Genomic DNA, 27,261 nt, shown 5'->3' on the forward strand with positions numbered 1-27,261 from the left:
CAAGTTCACTTTACAGACGGTCTATTTCTACCCAGAGAGGGGAAACGAGGGGAAATATTTTTTGTACGATCGGACGGTGAACGTCGCCCATGTGCGACGGCACTGCGCCACGACGACTACTGCCACGATGGCCGAGGAGAGTGACACAAACGATAAAGCGACGATGGAAAGTATAGCGCAAAACATACTCGAGGTTCGTGTCAGCCGCGATCAGGACGGTGCTCGAGAACGTAATAGCGCCTTTCGAAGTGTCGAGAGTGACCTTTGCCCCAGCGACAAGCTTTTATTCAGGCTTTTCCTTGTGATTTTGACAGGTCAGTGCCGGAGGTGGGTCCGCATCGAACGAAGTGGCCGCCTTGGAATTTCAAGCCTCGCAAGTGATATCGAGGCTCGAACAGGCTGTCGAAAAAGCGGCCGACGGTGGTGGTACTACGTGGAACAACCCCTCGGGCTTTCTTTCCCAGTCAAAAACCCCTGATGAGATATTAACTTTGATTCAGGTAAATACAACGCTAGCAGAAGCCATTACTTCGTTGTCATTGGTCACTTCCATGGGATCCACTGGCTGATTGGTTCGTGCTTTTGTAACACGCGACAACCGCTTGTCACGTGGTTATCCGATCGTTGCGAATTGGCTGCGAGACTGCCCACAGGCGGTTTCTTTTAAATATTGGACGTCTTTGGCTGGATTTGAATTTTGAAAAGTACAGTGAAGTTAAGAATGCAATTCACTTTTAGATACACGACTTTTTCAGGAATAATAGAATATTTAAAAATGGTTAATTCGTGTACTGAGAAACCATAGAAAAATGATTAACAAATATCAGTCTAGCCTATGAGTAATGCATATAGTATTACAAACTGTAAATACAGTTTTGTGTCATACAGTTTGGGTGAATAGTCACCTTCAGTAACCCTTGTGTTATTTCTATTTAAGTTTCTGTATTTCTGATAGTATAATACTCGCCAGAAATGTTGAGGGAAGTTTACATTTTCTTTCGATGAAGAAAGTAATATTACGGAACTTTGAAATCGCGAAATTAAGTAATTATTAATTTGCAGGATTTAGTAATTCACGAAGACGCCCCGCAAGCGGCAGAAGATGGCTCGACGGAAGCAGCTTCGAGTCAAGTGACGAGTCTACCGACTTTAACAGACCCAGCGAAATTAGCACTGACTACACATACCGTTTCCGCTTACGCTCTTGCACTTCCGAAATCACATGCCCAGAAATTAGCGGGTCGTTTAGCCGCGGACACCACAAGATGGTTAAGCCATATCTTCCGTTTCGTCGACTCCGCCGCCTCGTTTCACGAGGACCACTTGGAAGGCTTGGTCAGGGTCACCAGATTGGCGCTACACCGAAAATATCCTCGATACATGGAGGAAGGATTCACAGCACTCGCCGCCTCGCCACCTCTAATATACAGTTCTGTAGCGGCGCCATTAGGTGTGGTCCAACATCTATGCAGACAGGTGGAAATTTCGAGTTCTATCGTATCTATTCACTTGTTGCATGCATCAAAGTTGAGATACGATTCTTTCTTGTATCTGAGTCTTTGCTAGTATGCAAGGGTAACATTGAGTGCGATGAGTTATATTTGAAGATAGTCTAATATGTTTCCTAGCTATCTTTACCACTTCATTGTGTAAGACCCATCCCCCATAACACAATGTTCGGGTCACGATACAGTATGGCCATCTCAGCGTTGGAACGACGGTTAGCAGAGGACACACAGTCGAATAGCGTGACACCGCTTCTCGTGCTAGCTGAAGCGGGTTCAGTGTTAACGGGACACTGCGACAACATCGCTAGGTTGCGTGCAATTTGCGACAAGTATAACGTCTGGCTTCACCTTAGTGGACATTCCCTGGCTGCACTGGCATTGAATAATTCGGCAAAGGAGTTGGTATGTTAACGACATTATTGATCTGTCTGATTCATTCTTTAGTGTAGGTAATATAGTCATGAAGTATTTTTCATTTACAGCCGTCAAAAGTGGCAGATAGTATTACGTTACCACTTGGCATTTGGCTTGGTATACCATCTTTGCCAGTAGTTGTATCCTTAATACATATCTTGTTACAGAAGTATTTGCCAATTATAAAATTTAAGGCTTGTAGAGATACTTAAACTGAAGATAATAGGTTCATCCTTAACATATACACTCATAGACACTGTACAGATTAACAGATACAAAAGGTGGTCGACCAACTGCAAGAGACACTACCTTGTCTTTAGTATCAGGCTTAATGACAGATTCGTTATCAAGACGTTTACCAACTTTACCATTGTGGGCTACATTGCAAGTGTTAGGCAGAGAGGGTGTGCACAATAGGTTGAAGAGATGCTTTTTAGCTGTGGAAGAATTGTACAATAAGATCAAGAAGTTTATGTGCATAAGGATACTGGTAAACTCAGGAGAAAAGCCTCTTATATTCTATATAGATTGCAGTGTATGTTATTTGATTAATCTTTTAGAGCCAACCACCGGGCGGTGAAACAGGGACGTACACCATAAACGAACTTCTAACAAATCCTGTAAACAATCCACAACTTTTCGAAGCAGTCGCGAGCGTTTTAGTGTTCCAATTTGTACCTGCGGACAGAGATCCTCAAGCGACAGAACGCGTTCCTCCTTATTATGACAAGTTGAATTCTTGGCTAGGGCAAATTCTTCAGAGGGATATCGAAAACGTGGAAATAGAATTGTGCGAGATTGAACATCATGGCGTCGCAATTCGCATCTGCCCCTTAGAAAACCCGGAACCACCGCCCACGACCGAGGACATAGATAATGTAGTGGCTTGTCTCGAACAACAGATAGTAAGTTCAAGTCCGATAATGATAATTGAACGAGTCACACAGACTATTCAATTAATTTTCCTCCCTTTTCCTTGATAGGAAATACTACTGGCTACAGTTGAACACAAGGAAACGTTTGTAAAGTTAGTTTCGGAGAATGATTCGTTGCATTTAGTAGAGTTGCCAGGTTGGGCAGGTTTAGGTGGTGTTCGATATGCTCCTCCCACTTGGATTCACGTCATGACAGATCAAGCAAAAGAGGAATTAAATAGATTAAACACTCAACTGGTCGAGGCTTTACGTAGCATGGATGCAGCATTTTCTCTGGGCGAAGGAGCTGACGGTTTAGCTTGCGTACGGTTTGGGATGGTCACGCAAGACACAGGTGATGTTAAAATGAAAGTTTTTATTCGGTCACTAACCTAGGTAAGTTTAATAGAATATTGAAAATTAATACAACTTGTTTCAATGTATTTGCAGACGTTGCAGATCTGCTATCTTTCGTTTTGCAAGTCGGTCAAGAAGTGGAAGCCAGTTCCAAGCTACTAGATACAATATCTGAAGTGGTGAAAAGGGGTATCGAAGCCGCCCAAACAGACTTGGAGAGGGAAAACGCGGAGAAACTGTGGCAAGAAGGTATTCTCAGGCACGTGCCTGTTGTGGGAACCTTTGTTAACTGGTGGAGTCCACCTTCAAAAGAAACAGGAGTACGTGGTCGTAGTTTGAACCTTCAAGCTGGTAGGTATTCTATTCCCAAAAATAACAAACAATCTCCTACAATCCAATAATTTAACTTTAAAAATAAAACTTTTCTCAAATGCAGGAGTCGTTGAGAGCACAGAGAACATCTACAAATACCACATGCAACTGCAACCCAATTCCACGGTGATCAATGGATCTGGCGCTAGAACTCCGCCTCAGCCTCTGGTGCAAACACCAGTCGGTGCAGGGAGTCAAAGTCATAGTCGCTCGTCCAGTCACTCTAGCCTGCAAAGCGGCAAAAGCATCTCTGTGATCACGAACGCCGCTTCACACCCACAGGTGAAGGAGGAATCCGGTGAGGTGAAGTCGTAAATATTAAAAGGTACGATTGATCAACGAAAAACTGCGTTCAGGTCCATGGACTTGACAAAGGAACGGCGCTCTAGGTGAAACGATCAAATGTTTCATAGCGGAAGCTGCTCTTTACACTGGCGGAATAAAGGCTAAAGCTTTAGCCTCTAACGCGTACGTACGTTGAAGAGCTTGGTAACTCGATCAAAGTAAATACGTCGTTTTTTTTTGTTTTTCTCCCGTTCTTTCCTCTCAATAAAATATTTTCACATTATTTTTTTTCCTGTAATTTTTCGACTGTATTATGTTTTTATTCCTTTCTGTCTTTAAGAATTCATTGATCGTGGCTTCTGTACTTACTAGACTGATACCAAGTAAGTGTTGCTTTTATGACCGGAGTTATCAAAGTATTAACTATCATTATTTACTATTTCTCACAGCACAATGGTCAGAGATCTATCTCGTTACCTTCTTAATGCAATTAATTGCGGGTCCTTCAGTCGACTTTAGTTAGTTGAATAAATAAGAATATTCCAGGACTAGCTGAAGGCTAGGATATGTATAATAGAGTAACTACGTTCTCAGTTTCCAGTGATAGAATTTTTGCACGAAATTCTGTGCATATAAGTTCGAAATAAATTTCTTCACGATAAGGTTTACGTTATAATCTACATTTGTATTTTCTAACGATACCTCTATTTATCTGAAGTAATGCGAATTTGATTCTTTACTAAAGCACAACGTATATCTGATAACGACGAGGCACACATAAATTGTGATCGCTTCGAATACTATAGAGAAGAATACAATTAAGTGCGTTAATGATTTGTTCATAAAAGCTAGGCTTTTTTACGGATACAAGGAATCTTATAAAACGTGTCAAAAGGAAAATGGTATTCCAACATTAAATTATCAGCTCACCAAAGAGGCACTTGCAAGGGGATTGAACGACATTTTAATCACCTTTTTGGTTTAAATTTTACACATACAGACACAGTAGGATTTATTGTATTCGAATTAATTATTTTCAAAATGAATCTTACATAAATTTAAATTTCCCGGGAGCTTTTTGCTATATTTAAATCAAATTGGAAACTAAAATATCGTGCATTTCCCTAATTAGATCTACTTTCAAAAGTGATTTGAATTGTTGCTAATGTATTATGTAACTTGCGACGGAGTTGAAATTTCTATCGAACTTACATAAAAAAAACAACGTTCGCATTATTATAGTACTCTGTACACTGTTGACAGATGCATTAAGTGAGAAGAAATTAAACTTTATGTATATTTATGTACCAAATTGTTGTAATAAAGTATTACGATCGAATAAATCAATTCAAATGTGTATCGTTTCGTTTATGTTTTACGTGACAAAATAAGTAATGAATTCTACGTTGTCTACGTTGGCGCCATATTTGAAATCATAACCTCACGTTTCAAAAGTGACAAATTTCTACCATGTAAAGCGCAACTAAAAATTAATAAAAGGGAATTATAAATAATTTCTCCATTTCACTATAGTCCAGTAGGAACGTAGTTACGTTAACACGACTGTGGATCTTACGTTTTTATTTCTTCTCTCGTAATATTCGTGTTTACCATTACAATAGGAGGAATTAAGTTTGGAATATGGCAATTAGATGTAACCGTGATGCACAAAAACGTTGACGATTGACGAGTCTCGTTTATGCTTTCTGTCTTTATATGCCTTTTCAATGAAATTCTCTTTACAATACACGCTTCCGAAGTGGTTTCTTTCTGCGCGTACAAAAAACACCATATAGAAATCTTAAACTTACGCAAAGTCACGGTAGCCTCTCTGCACTCATTGTGAACGAGAACAAGATGAACGTATGTACCTTTCCGCGAATCAACGTTTGAAGGCCTTGAGGGTCGTAGTAGAGCAATCCAATAATTAATCTATTAAACAATCGATGCACGCTCAAATCGATTTGGAACACATTTCTCAAACGTATTGTATAATATTATATTAGACGATTTACTTTTGCTAATTTTATAAAATGTACAGATGGTGAATGCAATCATACAGTTATCTATGATAGAAAGATACGAGTTGAATACTTTCGACGCAGGGGTTCTCAACCTAAAAGTAAATAATTTCCTCCTACACGATAGAGACGATCACGACCAGGTTCATGACAAAATAAGATAACTTCTGATTTTACTTTTTATTTCATACTATGTAATAGTAACTAATCCTTATCTATTAATAATAAAAAGGTAAATTGAATCGAATTTCGGGATGGAAAGGTCTTTCATAAGCGACAAAGATTGGTAATCCCCTGGTTACATTTATAGAATCAGTCTTCAAATATATAAAAAACGGAACTTAATTATTTGCGATTGGAAAATGATTCACTATTTAAGCATACCACAAGCGCAATCTTAAAAAATTCTAATCTCTTCGAATTTTCATAATTACCGTCCAGCAACTCAAAAAAGTCGCGATTAAATAACGATATTAAATTTTTTAAAAGGAAACTTCTTAATTCGAACATCGATCGCGTACTCGCGTGGCCAGTTTGACATGCTAACCCTCGACACTTCTCGTTCAACTATCTCGACACTTTTGATTTATTTATGTCTCTTATTATCTAAGCTTTTCGTGTAATCTTTTCGATTCAAGAGTTCCCATAGGCCAAGATGACGCAACGAATTTCAAAAGTGTTTTTTTACGCCCTTGTAATTATACTAGTTGAACTACTAGCACTTTTTGAAAATAATTCTCTCCCGCCCTTTCTCTCGCTCTATCACTCGTTCGCACATCTACACATACATATTCTCTATTTTCTTTCTTTCCCTCTCCCATCTTATCACTAATCACATGTTTCACCGTATCAAAATGATGCGAAAATGAAATGCAGTTGTACTTATCGGAAAAAGTGGTTCTCAACGCCGTCTCGCACATGATTATTCGTGTGACAATAACCGTTACGAATTGACAAACGATTAGAATAAAAAAATTCCGTCAACAATCGTCTAGACTACGCGTTTGCGTACTTAGAAAAGTTAACAATATTATCTCCATCTCCAGCTTCCATGTATCTCCATTATTGTTCGCGTCTTTGCTCCATAGATTCATCTTTTTTGAATCTCAATTTATAGAGATATTGACTCTAAAAACGTTTTTCTGCGCACGACTTCTCATAGATTTTTCTGAAGATCTGGAGAATATTGTATTGATCCCATTTGCACATTGCGTGTTAATCATCAACGACAGCGACGAAATTTCGAGGAATTTTTTCAACCGACCCGCGTTGATTATGATCGTAGCCTTCCTCTACTAAATTGATAAAAACAGCGAATTTCTACTTTCGAAAAAATTGAGCCGAGTCGAATAATTTGGCAAGAGATCTTTCGTTTACGATCGAATAATATTGAACACATACGAAAACGAACAAAACCTTTGTTATTACTGACTAGGATGTTCCTTCTCTTCAATAGATTGCGGGGGGACAGGTTCTGATTCGCCTGTCCCTTCTCTAACACGATTTCGCTCATCAATTTGATCTTAAGATTAATCGTTTAACGTCTAAGAACTAAGTGTCGCTATACCATATACGCGCTATGATCGCTCTGTTTTTTTCTTTAATAAATATTACAACTATGTACAAATAGATCAAACGTTACACCTAAATCATGCTTCTAACTAGCACCGTTCCCATGTTCGATTAGGAAACGGTCATCAGCATCTTCATCACCGTTTTCTCTAAACTCTTCGACGTATAATATATAGCGAAATTCATAAACGTTTTCGTTCGGAAACCGTGAATATTTCCTTCTGACAGTAAAGAAACGACGAAACGAAATAGTAGAGATATCGTGTATCTCTGTGGAAACTTGTAACACCTAGATTTAAGTTCGATATATCACACACTTACATTCTCCCATCTTCCTCTTTCGCATTTACTCGACACGATTAGTACACGCCTCTATTATATTACTGTCTCTATTTACACGCACGCTGAATAGGATGCGGAATATAAAGCCGTCCGCTGTTTCGTTGCAAATTTCCTTCATTGATCGCGACCAGATCGTCGGGGCTCTCAGTTCGAGCTCGCAAGGAAGACTTTGCGCTCCGCAAATAATTCAATCTCGATTCTTACTTGGGTGCGAACAAACACCCTCTGTCGACGAGAATACCGTTGATGGTAGAACTATAAATTACATTTGTATCCAATAATAGTTGGATAATTAGATAGCATCCCAAACATTCAACTCTACTGAATTTTGACCAAGATTTAAACGAAATCTCTCCGAGCGGAATTAAACTTGAAATTCCGAACTGTAATTACAGTTCTGGTATTACTTGTAGATCACTTAGACTTGGATCTATGTATCTTTGTTAGCACCAAAGTTTGATAATTACTTTTAGCTTGATTTGATAGATAAATGTTATCATTCATTTTGAGGAGAAAATAATCGACGTATTGGTATTCTCATCGACCACGTCCTTCGAGGATTTTACAAAGAAATCCTATCGATAAACTCTCGAAGGACCTTCATGTATCAGACGATTGTAAAATTATTTTCTATTATGTAAAAAAAATGAAAAAAGATGGCATACACAACAGTTTTCGCCGTGTTTGTACTTAAAACGTATGCTCCCGCCTGAGTATTCATAGAATCGTTTAATCCGATAATCAATATTATTCATTACTTTCGTGAAAATCCTCGGACGCCGCTACAAATTTTAAATATTAACGCTGATAGATATACATATATTACGCGAAATATTTGTTTTCTCCTTTTCACGCGGTAACTTCTTACGTGTATATATTATCTATAGGGTGGGCCACGCAACTAGAGCCATTGCCGATTGTGTGCTCCATCCTATATAAAGATCAAGCACATTTCTCAAAGAGACGTGTAAAAAATTATCAGAGAAAATCAATGAAGATTCGCGTGTTCTTGTTCGATAAAAGTGTAAAAAGTACACATATAAAAATTGTGTCGCGCTTAGTACAATCGCCACGTGTGTAAACACATAAGTGAACGTTGATATTGGAAATTTAACCCTTCCGTGGAGCAATAGAGCAATATCATAATATCTATTGTACAAACTGAACATTCGTTGAACGTGAACTATATAAAATTCTTAACTTTGCACAGATAAGTAAAAACCAGTAACGAGTTTATAAAGTTCATAAGAAAGTATGTAGTAGGCCATCAGAAGTAAAAGTGAACTAACCAGAGTTATAAGACTGGTAAACATTTGCGAAGACTTCAGTATCGTTACAAATCGCTCAAAAAGGGTTAACATTGTTTTCAATAAACGCTAATTTGTTGCGTGTACACTCCCTTGTGCTTCCTCATAATCTTTGAAAATCAATAATTAACAAGCAATAAATATGACAATGACGATCTTCCATCTAATACATACTCAGCTCCATTAGTTTACCGTTCATTCGTGTGCTTCTTAGCCGAGAAGCAACGATCATTTACAGAATAGGCTAACATAAAATCACGATCACTGTACATGATATACAAGTACAAAATTCTCAAAAACGATATACAAGACCTTCTCCTACGACGTTTTTAAACATCCTTTTTTGAACATTCGTCCCAATTGCTTGATAAGGAAAAAGGTTGCTCTATCAGTTTCTGAAATTCCCCGCAAAAGATTTTCATACGGTATTATCGATTTAAGTGTATCTTACTTATCGATGTAAATGTATCTCCTCATGCCTTCTCTAGCGTTTTTCAATTTTCACGCGAATTTTTACAACGCTAATCTTCATTACGCAAATTCTCTCAGATTCCAAGCGATTTTAGCCCCCGTTCTATCCCTCACATTACTCGCTGACCTTTTTAATCAGATCGCCACTTCTCGTGTATAAATGTTTGTCAATACTTCGAAACTTTGAACGTGCAAACCTTGGTACATATAAAACTTGAGATACACGTTCCCTCTCAACTCTTCCTTCCCGTAAGTGAAATATCTTATCAATTTTCTAGTAAAAAATTCCAGTTTTCCAAAATGTAAATTTCTCGCCTTGCATTCAAGGTTCTTATCAAAAAACAGTTACTGAAATAATGATAAATTGAGCCATTTCGTGTGAAGATTATAAAAGAAGAATGCATATTAAAATACGCATACGTTGTTACCATACACTGCTAAAATGTAGAATGTTCTCGAAAAATGTTTCTTGAGTGTAATAATACTTCTTTCGCGTATGAATGGTATTGCGGTTAACAAGGATACAGCAAACTCTTTTCAGAAATAGAGTTAAGATTCCAGAGTAGTAGCGATGAAATACTATTCAATCGCTTCGTCCAATTTTTCCTTTGAGCTCTGCTCAAGAAACTCACTGTAATTCTACTCGGTAGAAGTATCCTCTTCACCCTCAATACGCAATCCATAAAATTCTCAATGTTCGATGAATGGAATAGAAGTGTCATGAGTGTCGTTCACAGCGGTATGACAGTTTGCACGATTTGGTTTCGCGGTTACAGTTCTGTCACCGCGTACAGATTTGGATCGCTACCCTGTACTTGGCTCAAGGTGGCCACCGTAGGCTTGTTCTCCTGCCTCGATTGCGCTCGATTGTACGTGCCATACATGTTCGGCACAGCGTTACCTTGGGCGGCGCCGTTGAACTGGTTCCTCGTGAAATTCCTGTCCAACGTCCGCACTTGGTCCTGCATCTGATCCTGTATGCGGATGTTCGGCGCTTTGTTGCGCACCAGTGATCGGAATTGATTCATGTTGGTCTGCGAGCGCGACTCGAACTCCCAGGTCGGCTGACTGGCAGGATTCGGAGGCAGGGGACGATTCTGATTCCACGCTGGTGTTGGGCCCCTCTTCAAGTTCGCCAGATTCTTCGGGTCTAGAGTCTGCGTTTTTCGAGAATCTTGGAAAGTGGCCAGATGGGCAGGTCCGTGCGAATTGTGAGACAGGGTACCGGTAAAAGATGCCACACTCGGAGTCCAAGGTGGTTCTCTACCTGTAATTGAAGCAGAAGTAAGTCGTAACTGACTAAATTTTTTAACACGTTGATTGCTAAATCAGTTTTGATTGAAACTTCCCACGGAGTCAAAAGAAATATTTAGTAATTTGATAAATTAGGACAAAATACGTGTTCCACTTAAAGTTTTATGTTATTACTCAGTTATTTACATTCTCCGAAATAGAACATTCTTTGTGTCACCTATATACGGAAGAATAAGAATTTCGATTTTTTTAGAACTTCGTGTATTCGTAGGGAATCTGTATCAGACAATTTTGATTTCTGTTCCTTCCTAATTTTTCAGGGTGAAGACACCTGTATCTGCAATTACTCTTTTCCTTTTCCCTCACCACTATGAAAGTTTCAGTATATATTCGAAGTGGACCATTCTTTTTAACAGTAACATAAATTTATGTCAAAAGTTAGTTATGGAAAATTGTCTATTGTTCCATCGAAATTATGAATGTGAGACGTGTATGACTGATGCAGCTTCTGAGAAACTTAGCTATGTCAATCATATACACCTGATCATATATTATGGCGATCAACGTGTTAACTGACAAATGTTGTAAGGAGGAAGATGAAAATTACCGGGCCCTGCGGGGGCGTGCCCTCAGTAAAAGTCACTGGACTCAAGTGTTTTGCACTGTTTGTTCAAAGTCGCGTACTGGCCAGGTTGATCTCCGAGCCCAGAACGGTGCTCAGCTCGTCCACCTGTCGACTGCTGATTATGCTGAGACGATTTGTGATCCCCTCCTCCTCCGCTCCCGTTGACCCCCCCACCTCTGTAAATAGCAAATCGAAACGAACAAAGTTGCAGCATTATCTTTCTTTCGGACGACTCTCTGATATTATGTCTATACGTATATTTCCTAACGAGGAAATTCTGAATCATTCTCGTTTTTATGGAACGAACTAATCAAACAGAAGAGGTATGAACGAACGCTATAGAAAACAGGAAACAAAAACACGCAGAGAGAAGCCCACTAAGTTAATAACTTATCGCTAATATTTTCATAGAAAATAAACGAACTCTTTCGTAAAAACATCGATCACAAAGAGTAACTTCAAAACGTTTAAATGTGTTCGTATGTGTCAAACTTTAAATCATGAAGATGTTGTAAGAACATCGGAAAGAAACACGAAATAATCGTACAGTTATTGCCCTGAATTGCTCGTAATGAATTGCTTTTAATGTGTTCAGAAGTCAACAATGGAAGATCAATAACTGTACTGAGTGTTTGCGTTGTTGCCACCCGAGCGTTGTAGAACAATCAAAGCGGCATTCAGACCTAATACAGTATCTAACAACATCAACAAATCACATGATGAAGTCTTAACTGAGTTCAATACACTTGTAAAAACTGGAACATCGACACAGCATTGTAAAGAAGTACAAACATCGTCTATGTATTAAGCGAACAGTAAAATAAAGATTTGATGCTATCTGCAGTTATATGTGTCTTTTCTTTTCACATCAAGTCTTTGATTCGTTATCAATTATGAAAAGGGATAAGTTTTCTATTCCACGTGTTTAAAATAAATCTAAATTGTCAATGTACAGTAAACCAAATCCCCTTTCAACAATAATGCGAAATTAGTTTGAATAATTCCCACAGCTCACGCAGCTGTAAAATGTTTAATCTTTATCGCACCGTAAATGACTGAAACAGCACTTAATTATACCATTCACGAAATTAAAACACAAACCATCGTAAAATGCGGAGCCTCGCATATAAATAATATAGGCTTCCTCTGTTGATGTCGTGCGATAAAGATTAAACGCAGCTAAAAAACTGAAAATGAAGAAAAAATCTCATGCACAAACTTTAGCATGCTCTCGTGCAGCTGACGTGCTCGAGCAGTCGCAGTAGCGTAGGACGGCGGGGGCGGCGTTAGCAATAGAGGCTGCTTAATGGTATTTTGAGTGCCATGAGCATTCGGATAAAGAGAGGGGGCTGTAGGCGGGTACGACCCTTGGCCTCGAAGGGTCCGTGCTGCTATCGCCTGCGAAGCTGCCGACGGTGGTAGATACGGGTCCTGCTCATCCACTTGATGGTAATCTCTTCTAGAACAAACTCGTCGTTAATCATATACTATATAATACACGTTACATGTTCCTTCGATATGGATCACTCACCGTTTTCGAATGTAGATCCAAGTGTGAGAGTCCACCCATACCAGTACTGTGAAGAAAAGCCCCGCTGCCAAGCTTGCCAGTAACATTAAGGTCAAACCATACCTGAAGAATCCCATCATCATTTATATAGATTACCCCGAAGTGCAAAGATACAAGATAAACTAACAGATAAATAACAAAACTTTGCAGCTAGAAATGTCTCTGTATAATACTAATGCTCTTCTCTAGGATCCTGAACTTTCTTAGGTCTTCATCTCTTTCCCCAACTTATACTCATTTGCAGACTGAACTGTCCAAGTTCATTTGAAATTATGCAAAAAGTTCCGAGGACACTTACAACCCCAGGTGGCACAGACTCTTCGCCGCATGAACGTATTGCTTGTGGAGGGGCTTGCAGTCGAGCAACGTGGCCAACCCCGACATGAGTCTGTCGACGGTGTTCACGTCGGTCGAGAGACTGCTCAGCTTGGGCTGCAGCTGCTGGTCTTTGAACAGCTCCATCGCCAGCCTGTTCACGGTGTTCAAGTTTTGCCTCATGTCGGTGATCGCGCGCTGCCCGTCGTGCAATCTCTGCGTGAAGGGATTGCTGCGCGTGTTCTCGCAGTGCGTGTAGTACGAAAGAACCTCGGAGGCCAGCGTAGAGGGTACTGCTCTGGTTAGGTAACCGTCTGGCGATACGCAGAGATCACCTAAGGCCACTGAAGTCGCCAGGTACAGCGAAGCCATTAACCAGGAGACTATTACCGCGAACAGACCGAACACGGAGAACCTAAAATAACAATAATATTATTTAAAAATCTGTGAAGCTTTATTAACACTTGCAGGGCTGTCTGGACAAAAAATACGCGGACTTGACCTTTCTATACATATTTACTTGTTCATTTTTGAATAATTAACTGAGATATACATAGTAATATTCTGAAACACACTGTTTTTTCAAATTTTATATTAATACTATTTCTTAGAAAAAAGTTGGGATGCAAGACTTTAATTTCTGAGACTAAGAAGACCCGCTGATGACTAGGAGTGTTAACACATTTGAGCATTTAGGTCATACAAGTCTCTTCATCAGCGGAGGGCACGACATTTAAGTCATTTATGAACTGAAAAGATTTTTCTCGTCTTCGTTGAGGACAGCCTTGGCAAAATACACTAGTCTCGAATGTATTAAAATATGACAATTTAAATGTCTCTGCAAAAGTGTTCACCAAATCTACTTTTAAATGTCATCGACCTCCCTTAAGCAAGAACAACGAAGCAAGAAAAGAGACTGGTTAGATCCAGATGGATCCTTTCAGTTTTTGCGAGCCACAGGGAATAGAACACGTACGTTATGAGAACGCATCTGGAATGTCGCGCGACGCCGACGACCAGCACCACGCAAAGAACGAGAAGCGCGCTGAGGACGGCCATGGTGATGGGCCACCTTAATTGTTCTATCTTCTCTCCCATCTCGATCGCACCGGCGAGGCTGATTCCGCTCAGCGGTTTTCGGATTTCGAAGCTTCGGTTCACTGCGGTGCTCGTATTCTGCTTCATGCTATTTAGAGCGGCCAACAGCAAGCCGAGCATAGTCTTATTGCTGACCGGATCGTCGAAAACGTCCCCCAAGGCGGTCAGCTGCGGCTGTACTTTCTTCTTCAGCGTCGCCTCGATGGTGTCGGTCTGAAAAACGAACATTTTGCACTCATGCAATTCTAATATATCATACAAAATGACTTGTGTTAGGTCGTTCCATAAACGACGTCGCTGGAGATTATTTTTCACTTTTAAGAAAATTAATGTTTAGAAATAAATATACGTACTTAACACGTTGACTGCCATGTCACCCATATGTGGGTGATCATTTTTACATGATTGTGAATAACAAGTTACACAATCATGAATAATAGTAATATACAGAATTTTAGCGACAGTTAGTAAAAGAGGAAAAACACTTTAAAATGATCATGAAAATGAATTAGAAACAATTTTCTTTGAAGGTGGAATCACTGCCAAAGTGATAGAATTTTTAATGAAGTTAAAGTGGTAGCCAACGTGTTAATGACTAGATTGTAGACATTTATGCAAATTCAGATTTATGTAAGTACTATTAAAATAATGGAAGCGAGTTAAACATTCGGTTTACGTTCTAATTATCTATTACAATGTGTATTTTAATTTTGAAATTTTAAATATTTTTTCAATTATGTGTACTCTGTTCTTTTTTGCAAAGAGAAATTTTACCATAAATACATTCAAAATTGCAATTTATTAATTCCTGATATACAGACTAACATTTTCTACGATTATTTATCATCTAGTAGATACTTCTTCAATTTTTCTTTAAAACCCTCTTTTTTGCTAATATAAAAAAAACTGTGAATTGAGAAATGACATTATTTATGGGATGACCTAAAACGTCATATTGACCACAGATTATCTTTAATAAGCGAATTAAAAATTTTTGAATATTTTTAATTTATGACATTAACCAGTAAGGTGCGAATTTTTAGAAGTATCTCATTGAATCGCCATTTCCACATTGAAAATCAGCATTTAAATTAATGGAAAAAATATATTTGTACGGTATAAAGGTGCAGTAGTATAGTACAAAAGCTGTACAAAGTCGTATCATTTTTTTATCAAGAAAAAAAATTCTAAAGATTGCTTAATTTTTTAGTCAGAGCACCAGAATATTCTTAAATAGTGTAAAAGAGTAAAAGCAACCGAGTTTATTCGTATACATTCGCATAATAGTAAGTTTCTAAAAGCCTCTCGTTAATTCTATGTCCCTGAGCCTATAACGAAAAGTCGCCATAATTGCATCGAGATTTCCGAATACTAAAGCAATTCTTTACGTAGAGTCCTCAATTACGTTGAATCAATTAGATAAAATCTTCAATTTAAAAATGGAATTCCCTCGGTAAATCGGATTATTTATCTCGGGATGAATCGCGCTTCTTTTCGGAACTCAATTCCATTATGGTTGTGCGTCCGCGGACTCCTTCTCCTACTCTTGACCCAAATTAGGGAGCGCAAGCACGGGGCACATTTAAACGCAGCAAAAAAAAGTAGAGCGTAAACTATGTAATTATGAGGAGACTGCGGGTCTACTTCTCGCGATTAAAACGCGACCGAGTCGTCGACGCTGAATGAATGAATAAACGGGTGGCGAGAAGGAAACTGAGACGAATGTGTACCAGAGAAGCAGATTGACAAGTAACAACGGTATTATGTGAACAAGTCAGAGATGCAAGGACGCCTTGAGTAATTCCGACCAGTGACGTCAATTATTACATTTGCTACTAGCGTCACACATCAGCCGTTCAGATGCCAAACTGATTACCTCAATAAGGCAAAAAGTAGAGAATTACTAATGACGCGACAAATTACGTATTTTAAAGTTCAGGTTAAAGTAAACGGTCATAGATACAGTGTATTATTTAAGAGATGATGAGTTCTGTTCCTAATATTAGGAGATACTAAATTATTGATTAGGAACTTCAAATTTGCCGAAACAGTTTCGAATGTACATTAAACATTGTTTAGCAGACATGGTCTATTTTATTATTTAATGGTATTAGATTTAATTAACTACGTGTTTCGACAATGAAGTTGAAAATTTTACAAAAAGAAGAATTAATTTGTTTGGCCTCTGAAAGGTATATCTGTGGCGTGCCTTCTGAGTGCTATCTTTATGTTATTTTTTATCAATACATGGTACCTACTACAGTATCGATTTTTTTCAACGTATGTATAATGATAGGAAATGTATTAATATACCAACTATAATAAAAGCGGTATATCGCATCGACTGAATTCGTTTCCAAGCACATAGTGACCAGATAAGCGAGATACCAGTATAATTCGTACACCCAAATGAGTTGGAGCTAACAATAGGAAGTCTCCAAAATGGTATCTCAATTTCGGTGAAACTTTGTCCATCCACATACAGTATTCCCTTGGTATAAACTCGTTGCTACACTCGCTAGGTATATCTTAACCATATTTAGAATTTAGAGTGCAAGAATTTTACTATGAATATCAGTTTACTTCAGAAGCATATTCCACACTACTTTGCCAAAAATACAGTGAACCTATACCAAGCAAATGCTTGTACTGTCCCACAGATTCCCTTCCTTAAAAACAGAAAAATACTGAACAAGATTGCAGTACTGCTAATTAGACATCGAAATAAAGGATTTAAATTGTCGTTTTAGAGACCACAGCCCACCATCACTTGAAATCGCGTTCTCGTGTCTGTTTCACCAACCTGATTCCGTACACCCATGAGGATCCCATCGACGTTCTTAGCGGCGGCCACCAGCTGCACCAGACCGTTGTGGACGTCGTCGTTGCCGTAGAGGCCGACGGCCACGGCTCCGCTGCACAGCAACGCCAGGATGGCCAGCGAAAACTTCAGCAGGGTTATCGACCTCTTGGGGCGCGGCTTCCGGTCGCAGCATCTCGTTACCAGGTATACCAGCAGCACCAGCAACGTCAGGATTAACCAGGCTGCGGGGATACTGCCAAGTATCCCGAGGCTCTGTTAATTAAAAGTTAAACGTCGGTTATCAGACGCGCGTCTTCAATGATACCATCTCCACCTTATCTGTCGCCCCCCCTCTTCACGTTTTCCCCCCCGTAATTAAAACGTTCTTTCGCTGCACCGACCGAACCACTCCCCCTCTCGTCTAATTAGATCTAAAATTATACTCGCCGCCGAATCTTTTTTCGAAAAATTCGTACGGAAGCTATACGTCGACTGGCAGGCGAGCTTGCGAGGAGCGCTTTCTAATTAATGCCCACGCTCGCCGGCAGTCTGTCGTCGATGCGCCGTCTTCTTGCGTCCGCGGTACCGTTAATTAAGAGTAAACTCGAGTCCCGCGAGCGGACAAAAATCCCGCGGCTAAGCAGCCCAGAGGTTCGAAAAGAAACGCAAAGGAAGCGTCGCGAAACTCGAACGAGCGGTAACACTGGAACGGACGTGGCCGTTCCTGCCGGTCGACATCGATGCTTCTTTTTTAAGTTCGCGGGGTCGATAACGCGAACGTCGAACCGAATCGGGGGAACGTAGACGGAAGTATAGGAAAACGAATGGCAATTTTCGATGAGAACTAAGTTTAGTATCGATTTGCAGGTGATATCTCTGGCTATAAGGTGAAATTACGTAATTTATGCTTTCCGACATTATTATTATGATAAATGGATACAGAATCGTTGGTAACATGTAAGTGGAACATTCAAAATTAGATTATCTTTTGCTAGCAATCGATGTTTTCGCTAATATTGTAAGCACTCTAGGTCGTTTATTGCTGCTAAAGATTCTTTTGGTCTTCTAGGCTTTGAAAAAATTTACAAAAATTCTGCACTGCTTCTCAATATCTCTAGAATATCGTCTAATAGTTTATGTTTGTGTTACCATTTCTTTTGGTTTCTTTTTAGTTTCCACCGAGTACTTCAAAAGAGTAACAAGACCTGCATCTTAAAATATCCAGATTGCTGACGAAGACCTAAACCTGAGAAGTACGGTCTATTTTATCAACATAAAAGATCGGTGGACAAATTGTTAAAAAAAGAAACTGAATTGACAAAATGAAAGTTAATTTTGTTGCTAAAATTGTCAACTAACACACAGAAATAATCGACAGTATAGCACTTAATAGAAGTGTACCTAAAAAGTACGAAAAGTAAAGTACAAATTATAGTATTTGAAAAACGAAACAAATTTTTATTTTCGTTCCATTTCTTTGATTGTAGTCATGAAAATATGAAATTGTATAAAAATCCGTGGTCTAATTATGAGGGAAAGTAGAGTTCTTCAAAGTGACCTAGGTGGAAAGCTTTTATGTTACTTAAACTTGGTCAAGCCTCTACAGTTTTTAAAATTCAATTAAATTATTTAGGATCTTGTAAATGAACATTAAGCTGGTTATACGGAATAGAGAATAATAGAAAATTGAGGTTCAAAATTTCACCTGTTAATTTTTCAAAAAGAAAGGTAGGTCACGTATGCAAATTTGCTTTACAACCACAGATATTAGAGAACCGTTCCTGTTCACGTTAATTGATATGCGGCAAGAATGTCGGATGTGCTGTGGGATTCGTGTTTCGCGGATCGAAACCATTATCGCAGATTGAGGGTTATTCATTAGCTCGTTCTGGGTCACGATTGTTCGGATTGCGGTATTGAAGTATGAAGATTGCTTTTGTGATTGATACTGAGGCGTAACTGGATTATAAATGGTATGAGATGTGACCTTCGTTCTTGATATATGGTAAATTGGGAGGCTGGGGTCACCTTTTAAAGGAAACGCCCGCATCATGTGCGGACAAGGCCGATAATCAGGCCAGTGGTAATACTTTGTACATTGTTAAATACTGTGGAACCTTAATTAACCGTATAACACTCGATTCAAAACTGAAACACTCTCTTAGTGGCTAACTTTTTTGCTTTCTGCAGTCTACTATTAATCCTTTCTTTCACCACGTAGCCATATAGCTATATACTAATCGAAATTAAAATTTCATTTAAGTTCTTTATTTGCTACTGCTAAGGAATACCATTAGAATGAAGACTTACATATTTTGAAAATATTAGAGTATGTTCTCAAAATATAAATATATTCATTGAAGTCATTAATTAATTTGGGAAAGGAAGGGTTAAATCTTGGTTTGAATTTCAACCTGAAATTAAAAATCCTGTTCATTTAAATTTTGAAACGACATATTTTTAATACACGGAAATATATATTATTAATAGAGATTGCTTCGACACGAAAATTTGTGCGATTTAAAAAGAAAATAGAAGAATGAATAATAAAGTGTAGGTAGATCAATTTTAGTATCCGGCATTCTTCTTTCGCGAAGTATCCATTTTATACAGTCGCAATAGACGCGAGAATTACTCGAAAATGTAATTGCATATTCCTTTTGAACGAACGAATGAATGAACTTACCGTGTTTCAAAGGTATTTCACGCTCGAGGTGTCGTCTGCTTACAGAAAATTTGATTTTTCTGCCGCGGCACTCAGAGACCTGCATGTCGCGGGGTCAACCACCCTCGGATCGCGTGCCACCCTGTGAAACTCGGTAAATCGACCCGCGTATGTACGTATTGCTTTCATTATTTAGAAGATATCGATGTAACCCCGCTGGCAATTGCTGGCTCGCGACATGGCCTAACGTAACTTCATATTTGCTGCAACCACTGACTTCCGCTACAGCAAATTCACTTCCTTAATTTACTTTATACTTCCTTCTATTTGACTTCATTCCTAAAACAACCATTTTAGACAAATGATCGTTTTAAAAATGAAATTGCCCTCGTAAACTAAGGAATTCGATATTTCACATCTACGAAGGTTTTTGCTCATTCCGTGTTATATAGCAAAGAAGGTGACTCTAACTCTAGGAAAATAAATTCGCTGGAGGTCTCGGGAGATGGTCTTTTCAGAATCGTTTAGGGGGATAAGGTGGTAAAATTTCAGGAAGACCAGTGGCGTCTTAAAGGAACCCGAAACGTGACGCGAAGGTAGGGAAACTGGGAAACGGAAGTCATCGGCGATGAGAGATTGCAGACAGAGAGATATCCGCTTCTCGCTTTCGTCGAAAACTTTGCCGACTGCCTGCAGTAGTTGAAGACAATTCAAACGAGGACGCATCGCCGCGTGAATTTATGGAACATCTTTCTTCTTGTTACTCGATTCTTTCAACGCCAGATGATTCTCCTTCAAGCAAAGTTCAGGGAGCCACCGAACCGCGGAACTTCCCTCAAATTCCTTTCTGTTTTACAGAGTTCAATATGTGTATTCTTTCTTATTTGAATCGAAGACATCTAACTGGATTCAGTTAATTAGTTGTGATGCAAGATTTGAAGATTTTTGTTTCGTATTGTTTTCTTGACATTTTCAGACAGTTTTCTTTGTCTGAAAATCTCTCTAGTATTTAATAGAAATCGATTAACAGGGTTTAAACTATTCTTACTCTTTTTTCGCCAGGGTTATGTGTGTTTAGTATAGTGTAATATAAACCATTTTACTATAAGAGTTTTACTATATCTACTATAGTTTTTGTGATATACTCATAAGGAAATGGGGAAACAGATATTAACCTGTAACTACTCTACTACGTCTGTGAAACCACTCCTAATTTTTATTCATCTCTATTTTCCTCTCTGCATGACTTATGATTATGATCTTCTCACGCCATGTACTTTTCAAATGTCTAATGTTCAATTAGTAAAATTGATGATTTATACATTTCTAGTTACTAATAATACTGATTTACTCTTCACCAGCGGTAAACTGAATAATAAAAAATAACAGTAAAAAAGAAAGTTCTTCGGTACATATTTCTTTTAAGATCCCCTACAAGCGTACAAAATTAAAAAAAAATCAGAATTTTGGAAGAACAGAAGTTCCATTGCAAGACGTGAACCATAATAGAAATCTATTAAAAATAATAAAATTGTCCTGTATGCTTCAAGTCTGAGTAATGTTCTACTATTTTTCCTAAACTTCTCCTCCGCGAACAGGAATTCTCAAATGAAGTCACATATTCTGGACCCTCCCTATACGTTGCATCAACATAACGGATTCGAAACTAAATAAAGCAGTTCCGGTATATCCCTGAGAAACAGGAAAAGCGCCTAGTTCAGGGGAGTTAATCGTTCCCGTTAAAACCGAGTCCTCGAGTGGTTAAAAAAAGGAAAAAGAACGGGGGTGACCCGAAATTCAAGACTCCGGGAACTGGTGTCTAGACAGGAATTCTCTGTTTACGGAACGCGCGGGAGGAAACGGTCGTTGCACCTACCGCGACGCAAGTTCTGGAATAAATCCGGAAAGGGTGCTCGAGATGGCGAAAGAGAGACAGAGAACGAAAGAGGAGAGGGTCTAAAAGTTGGTGGGACTCGCGTGTCTAGGGGGTAGCATGTAAAATCGCAAATGGATTCTCTTTCGAGGCTCACGGGACGCCTGAAAGAGTAAATACGGGCTCGTGGCTCCCTCTACGACGCGTCGCTTCTTTTGTCCTGCCCACCGCCTCCACTTTCAGATCGCAGAATACAGGGGAGTCCTCGAATTTTCGAAGCTCACCGTCGCGGAATGTGGAAGAACGTAACGCCCACGCATACTCTGTCCTCTGTCACAGTGTTTACCCTATTACCCTACATTTCCACGAAAACGCAGTTTCATCAGTTTCTATCTGTACCTTCCCTGATTTGCAACGAACATAAAACGCGAACCTGTCCTCCAACCCCCTCATCGATGAATATAAAGCGCATAGCCCCGTGCTCGTAGAGAAAAAGGATCTGTCTCCGGTAACAGCGGGCAGAATCGGTGGGCGGGAACCGGAACACGTTCGTTGCAAATCGGCTTTAATCAGAAAACCCTGCCTCGTGTCGTGTCAGATTAAACACCGGTCTTTGTAGACAGTCAAGAGACTTATCTCGTTGAGAGGGTAATCAGAATTCAATCCGGCTGTTTTAAAGCTTTTTTCAAAGCGGAAGCCTCGGCTTGGAGCCACCCTTTCTCGTTACTCGTGCAAATCTGCAGTGTCCACCGATGTTAAATTGCACGTCAAAGAGGAGTTCCGGTGTTAGCTTAGAATGTCAATTCTCGTGAGTTTTCTGGAGCTTAAAGGGATGTTCTTAGCGGCGAGAGGAAAATTAGAGTTTGCATAAAATTAGTTTAGGTTTATGCTATTAATTCAAGTGGAATATTGTGCGAACGTAACATAAAGGCAAACTATTTGACATTTTAATACGCGTTGTTTGTATATTATGTCTGCTGTATTTTAATGTCTTTTTTTCTTTTGATGATGTGTGTGCAGTCGGTTCATTAGAGGCACTAAAGTGTGGCCGACGCGAAAAAATATAATGGAATTAGGCCTGATGTACATGAGCGATATTTTGACGCAGGATCTTGTTGCGATCATATGTTTTTCTTCGTTTTCCCAATTATAAACAACGAGAACGGATATATGATTGCAACTAAATCGTATGTCAAAATATCGCTCATGTACATGCCTTAATTAATATCTCATCTGCATTTCATCTAAATTAAGAAGTTCAAGTTAATTTTTGTCTAATAAGAGTACGTATAACAAAAAGTTCAAGAGAAGTGTAGACAATTTTTGTTAATTAAAAACGTATTTCCTATCTTGAGATGATTTCACTACCAACCTGGAGAAATATGTGTCCTAGTAATTATAAAAATTTTAAGTCAATATTTCAATTAATATGATGTTTTCTAAAAATATTTATCTCGAGAAATCGCATTTGAAGGTTTCTTTCATATTTCTTTTATTAATACTCATTTTTTTATCTGACAAATGAAAATACCCTCTCTTTTACTCAGACCTAATCTAATTTCCCTCTACATAATATAGCATACCTACTTTACAACGACAGATGCAAGAAAAATTCAATTGCTTAACGTCTCCCATTAATTTTAATAGGAAAGTGGATGTTAGTTAAAGTTGGAGTAGCTGAACTACGTAAATTACGACACGTCATTCACATAGAGAAATTTTCCCGAAAATTAGCACAAACTTTAACGTATTACTTCCACGAAATAAACACGTTGTACAGCGTAAATCACGTTGACACACAATGACTCGTTTGAAAGTGCTTGTAAGTTTTAATTGCTCGGTGTAACTGTACTGAAAATAGTGAAATCATCTTCTTTAAAGAACGAGAAAGAAAGTAAAAAATAATCTACGTGAAATAGTTAATTATACCATCCGTCATGATTAATCTCAATAGGTAAACACCTCCATTTATACACGCACGAACGCCAGGCCCAGGCTATTACCAGCGTGTTAATGTGTACTATGTATAAGTTGAAACGGAGTAATTAAGTCGCGTCGTATTACCTGTTTATTATGCTACTCTGAAAATAGAATGCTTAATAGAGGTTTGCTGTAGGGTCGAACTATTCGTTGGCCTTTCTCCGATTTTTTTCGAAGCGTTCATAGCGAGATGAAGCGAAATTTAGAACTACACAAAATCCTTTCAAACAATTTAACTACCCTCTTTTAGTTAAATAACGAACCTTGGTACTAACATTCACGCTTTTCTTAAAAGAAAACTTAATATAATCAGTCTAACACGAGACCAAATTCGAAACTATAATTTTTTTTTCATGGCTGATTTTCAAAATCTTGTTAGATTATCATTAACCCTTCGGTGACCAAATAGTAAACTGGTGACTAAATGTGTTCACTTATTTCTTTTGCTGTTGCACCTAGAATAACGTTGGATACCTAGTTAACGAACGAAAGATAAGAATAAAAGATGCTTAAAGAAGATCATTCGGTCACGAAAGGGTTGAATCACGGCTCGAGCTCTACTGTACTATTGTCGTTACTACACTGGTGAGTAATCAAAATGTTGATACGGAAGATGTATATATAACACGAGGTCCAGTAAGTCGAGGTTTTACTGTATTTTACACATCTTGGTTTAGGTACTTCAAACCATTTCCAGCAATTCCGCTGGAAGAATGAAGAACATAAAATGAAAAGTAGACATAAAACGCAAATCTTCCATCTTCCATGCTCGATGCAGAAAAACGTAGATCCACGCCCTCCGTCCGCAAGGTGTTAAAATGCACCTCTAGGGGTTTATGGGAAATTACCTTCTCGGCGCGGCAACACGGGTAGTTAAAACACATTTACATAACGACACGATAATTATTACAAAAACTGGGAGAAGCCTAAAAATACTCGGCTGAAATAAGTTTACCGTTCTCGTGCGAAGAAAGTAGAACATGGAGGGCAGCGGAAGGGGCAAGAAGAAGAAAAGGAGAAGGGAAGGAGATCGTTAACCCTCGCAATAATGAGGGTTTAGGAATCCGCATTCCTCGCGGACCCACGCATCGCTCGACGAGGGTTAATAAATAGTCGAATCGGAAGTTGAGAAACAAACGACGAGAGATACGACAAAACGCTGTCTCACGATTTAATTACTCGCTGGTGCTGCTGCAACAGCGGCGTCGTGAAATATTTTCGAGCGGCAGAAACAATACCTAGGCACCCAATTACCGGGCTCGTGTTGCGTCGAGAGTGCTCAGACAGGCGTTTTCTCGGAGCTCTTCCTTCGCTACCTACCCCACCGACGCAAAAGAAATGCATGCACGAAGAGGCACGTTTCGCACCCTTGACTCGTCACCGATACGCGTTTGAGAACTGTTTCGTAATGACCATGAACAATTGAGGAACACATGACGAGCACAAGGTTTGATTTCATCAGAAGACTTATCTTGCTTTAGTGGTTGGAAGAGAAACTCGTAACATATTGGAACTTGAAACGTCGAAAAATCTATTTGTTTTTTAATATATTGAACGAGAATTAACCCTTCCACAAAAGATCTTCTTGGTCTGCAAAAGAACTGTGTAGATGGAAATGAAAATTATATTAACAAAAAGTACATACGTATTTTAGAATTATTCAAAAATTATTTAGAACAATTTTTCTAAGCAGGTCCATAATGCTGGAATTAATGATAAAATGTTTTTGTTATTTGGGAAAAAGGTTGCATTTTTATACGACTTCTTGAATTTTCTCTTAATCACAAATTTCCCAAATATTCGATCGTGGAGAAATTACACTGTGAAAGGATTTGTTAAAATTGCTTCTACCAGTATAAATAGCAATGTATAAAATTTGAGAAAACTCATTAAATTACTTGGCGGAATTTGCGACGCATTTTGAATAGAAAACACGAGCCAAATGTTAATTTAAGCAACGACTGCAATTTCGGTGGCTTATCAACGTAACTGACAAGACTAAATTAACGACCTACGATACTGCTCGTAGCGATAAAGTTCGAGGTATAAAAGAGCATCGAAGCAACTCGAAATTGTCTTAATACATTCGAATTTAACTCTAGCTTCGTGATAAAAAGCGACACGAGCGAAAGATAGGGACTTATGTAAACGAAGGTTTCAGTGAGAAAAAGCAGACAGCTGGAAAGATGAGGGAGTAAATCCGGTAAGTGATGTGTGATAGAGAAGAATAAAGTTAAACAGAGTAAAAAAGAAGAGGAAGGGGAGGAGTTGGAGTATTTACCGACTGAGCGTGATAGAGGCAGAGAGGGAGGGTGCAGCAAGTGACAGAAAAAAGGGGAAATGGGTGGAAAAAGTATAAAGCGAAGGAAGTCGTTTTCTTTAAAGTGGCTGGAGCACCAAAGTAAGAAATACGAAAGACTGGAATTAGAATAGAAAAGAGGAAACGATCTTAGTAGGTAGATGCATATAAATGAGCACACAACTTGCGATAGATATCAATACAGAAACTTTCTTCCCGGTTTACTCGACTATTGCTGCTCAAATGAATTATAATTCAACAAACTAGGACTCATAAGAGTGACTCAAATAGAATAAAATTCTAAAGGAAACGTTATCCACACATACCCCAGGTTACAATCCCAAACCAAACCTGCCTCAAACTCGTACTAACTTTCTCGAAACACATGCTCCCTTCCCATTTCGTCCCTCGTTATCCTTGCACCTGCCCAAGCAATAATTGCAGGAGGAATATCTGCGCTGTCAGACGCGAAGAGGAGAGAAAAAACTCCAAGAGAAAAAAACCGAAGGGGCCAGCACTTCCGAGCGTAACCGTACTGTTCCATACTTTCCTGAAACGGACGACAATCAAATTGCTCTCGAGCAATAAGATCCCGCTCCATAATAGATTCGCTATCGTGCACTCAGCATCTCCAGCGAAAGAAGTTGCGCGCGGCCGATCGTGCTCCTCGTCGAGCGGAACGTGATGCGCTGTAGTAGAAGGATAAGGAGTAAGTGATGGGGAAGAGGAAGCCTATGGAGAGTGATGGGCAAGTATGTACTCGCGACGGAACATGAAATATCGATATCCCTTCGCTTACGTTTAACGACATATCGAAGTGGCACTACGAGGGCTTCGACGTCTGGGCGAAGAAAAAAAATTCTCTATGCACCGATCCGAATTGAAAAGCCTCCGCAATAATGGGATCACTCGTAAAATATTTCTGAAAAACGTCGAACTTGGGGTATCGCCCAACCCCCCAGACCACACGAAAAAAAGAACGCGTGTTCGAAGCGCGTCGAGGCCATCGCTAGTTAGCGGGTTTGACGTTCCGAGCCCGTTAAAGCCCACATGTTACCCCGGGCGCATTATACGAAAGCCTTTGTGCATTGTTTGAGCTTTCCAGGGCCATTGTGCTTTCCAGTTACACACAGCTTGGATTCCCGTGCACCCGTGGCATCCAGCTGCGTTTCACTTCGTCCTTTTCCTCCTCGTCTCTCATCCCCGTGTCTTCATC

The 27,261-nt window shown here is 39.2% G+C and overlaps 3 protein-coding genes across 5 annotated transcripts in view; 1 reads left to right on the forward strand and 2 right to left on the reverse strand.

The window, feature by feature from the left end:
• Positions 1-127: 127 nt before the first annotated feature.
• On the forward strand, positions 128-5,207 carry LOC143188550 (pyridoxal-dependent decarboxylase domain-containing protein 1). Of its 2 annotated transcripts, none has more exons than XM_076392894.1 (11): positions 128-193; positions 315-500; positions 1,063-1,476; positions 1,629-1,910; positions 1,991-2,062; positions 2,176-2,412; positions 2,483-2,827; positions 2,906-3,191; positions 3,287-3,544; positions 3,630-3,863; positions 3,922-5,207. In XM_076392894.1, exons 1-11 carry the CDS (start codon positions 128-130, stop codon positions 3,933-3,935), a joined length of 2,394 nt encoding a protein of 797 aa, XP_076249009.1. In that variant the 3' UTR covers positions 3,936-5,207. The 2 variants fall into 2 exon arrangements, with proteins under 2 accessions (XP_076249009.1, XP_076249008.1); XM_076392893.1 differs by having other exon boundaries at positions 3,630-3,847.
• A 5,125-nt stretch (positions 5,208-10,332) lies between these two features.
• Positions 10,333-10,605, reverse strand: LOC143188553 (uncharacterized). The gene has a single exon (XM_076392898.1). The coding sequence runs from the start codon at positions 10,589-10,591 to the stop codon at positions 10,334-10,336; it is 258 nt and encodes an 85-aa protein (XP_076249013.1). The 5' UTR covers positions 10,592-10,605; the 3' UTR covers position 10,333.
• An 84-nt stretch (positions 10,606-10,689) lies between these two features.
• Positions 10,690-27,261, reverse strand: part of Tty (tweety) — a 45,030-nt gene continuing 28,458 nt past the window's right edge. Inside the window, exons 3-9 of one of the 2 annotated variants that reach the window (XM_076392896.1) lie at positions 17,229-17,501; positions 14,304-14,638; positions 13,311-13,742; positions 12,974-13,075; positions 12,662-12,898; positions 11,425-11,618; positions 10,690-10,830 (exon numbers count right to left, since the gene is read on the reverse strand). In XM_076392896.1, the coding sequence (XP_076249011.1) occupies positions 11,447-11,618; positions 12,662-12,898; positions 12,974-13,075; positions 13,311-13,742; positions 14,304-14,638; positions 17,229-17,501 (1,551 nt within the window). In that variant the 3' untranslated portion in view covers positions 10,690-10,830; positions 11,425-11,446. Of the gene's footprint in view, positions 10,831-11,424; positions 11,619-12,661; positions 12,902-12,973; positions 13,076-13,310; positions 13,743-14,303; positions 14,639-17,228; positions 17,502-27,261 lie in introns of both variants that reach the window. The other variant, XM_076392895.1, reaches the window with a different exon arrangement.

The sequence above is a fragment of the Calliopsis andreniformis genome, chromosome 2, assembly GCF_051401765.1.
Source record: "Calliopsis andreniformis isolate RMS-2024a chromosome 2, iyCalAndr_principal, whole genome shotgun sequence".
NCBI classification, from domain to species: domain Eukaryota; kingdom Metazoa; phylum Arthropoda; class Insecta; order Hymenoptera; family Andrenidae; genus Calliopsis; species Calliopsis andreniformis.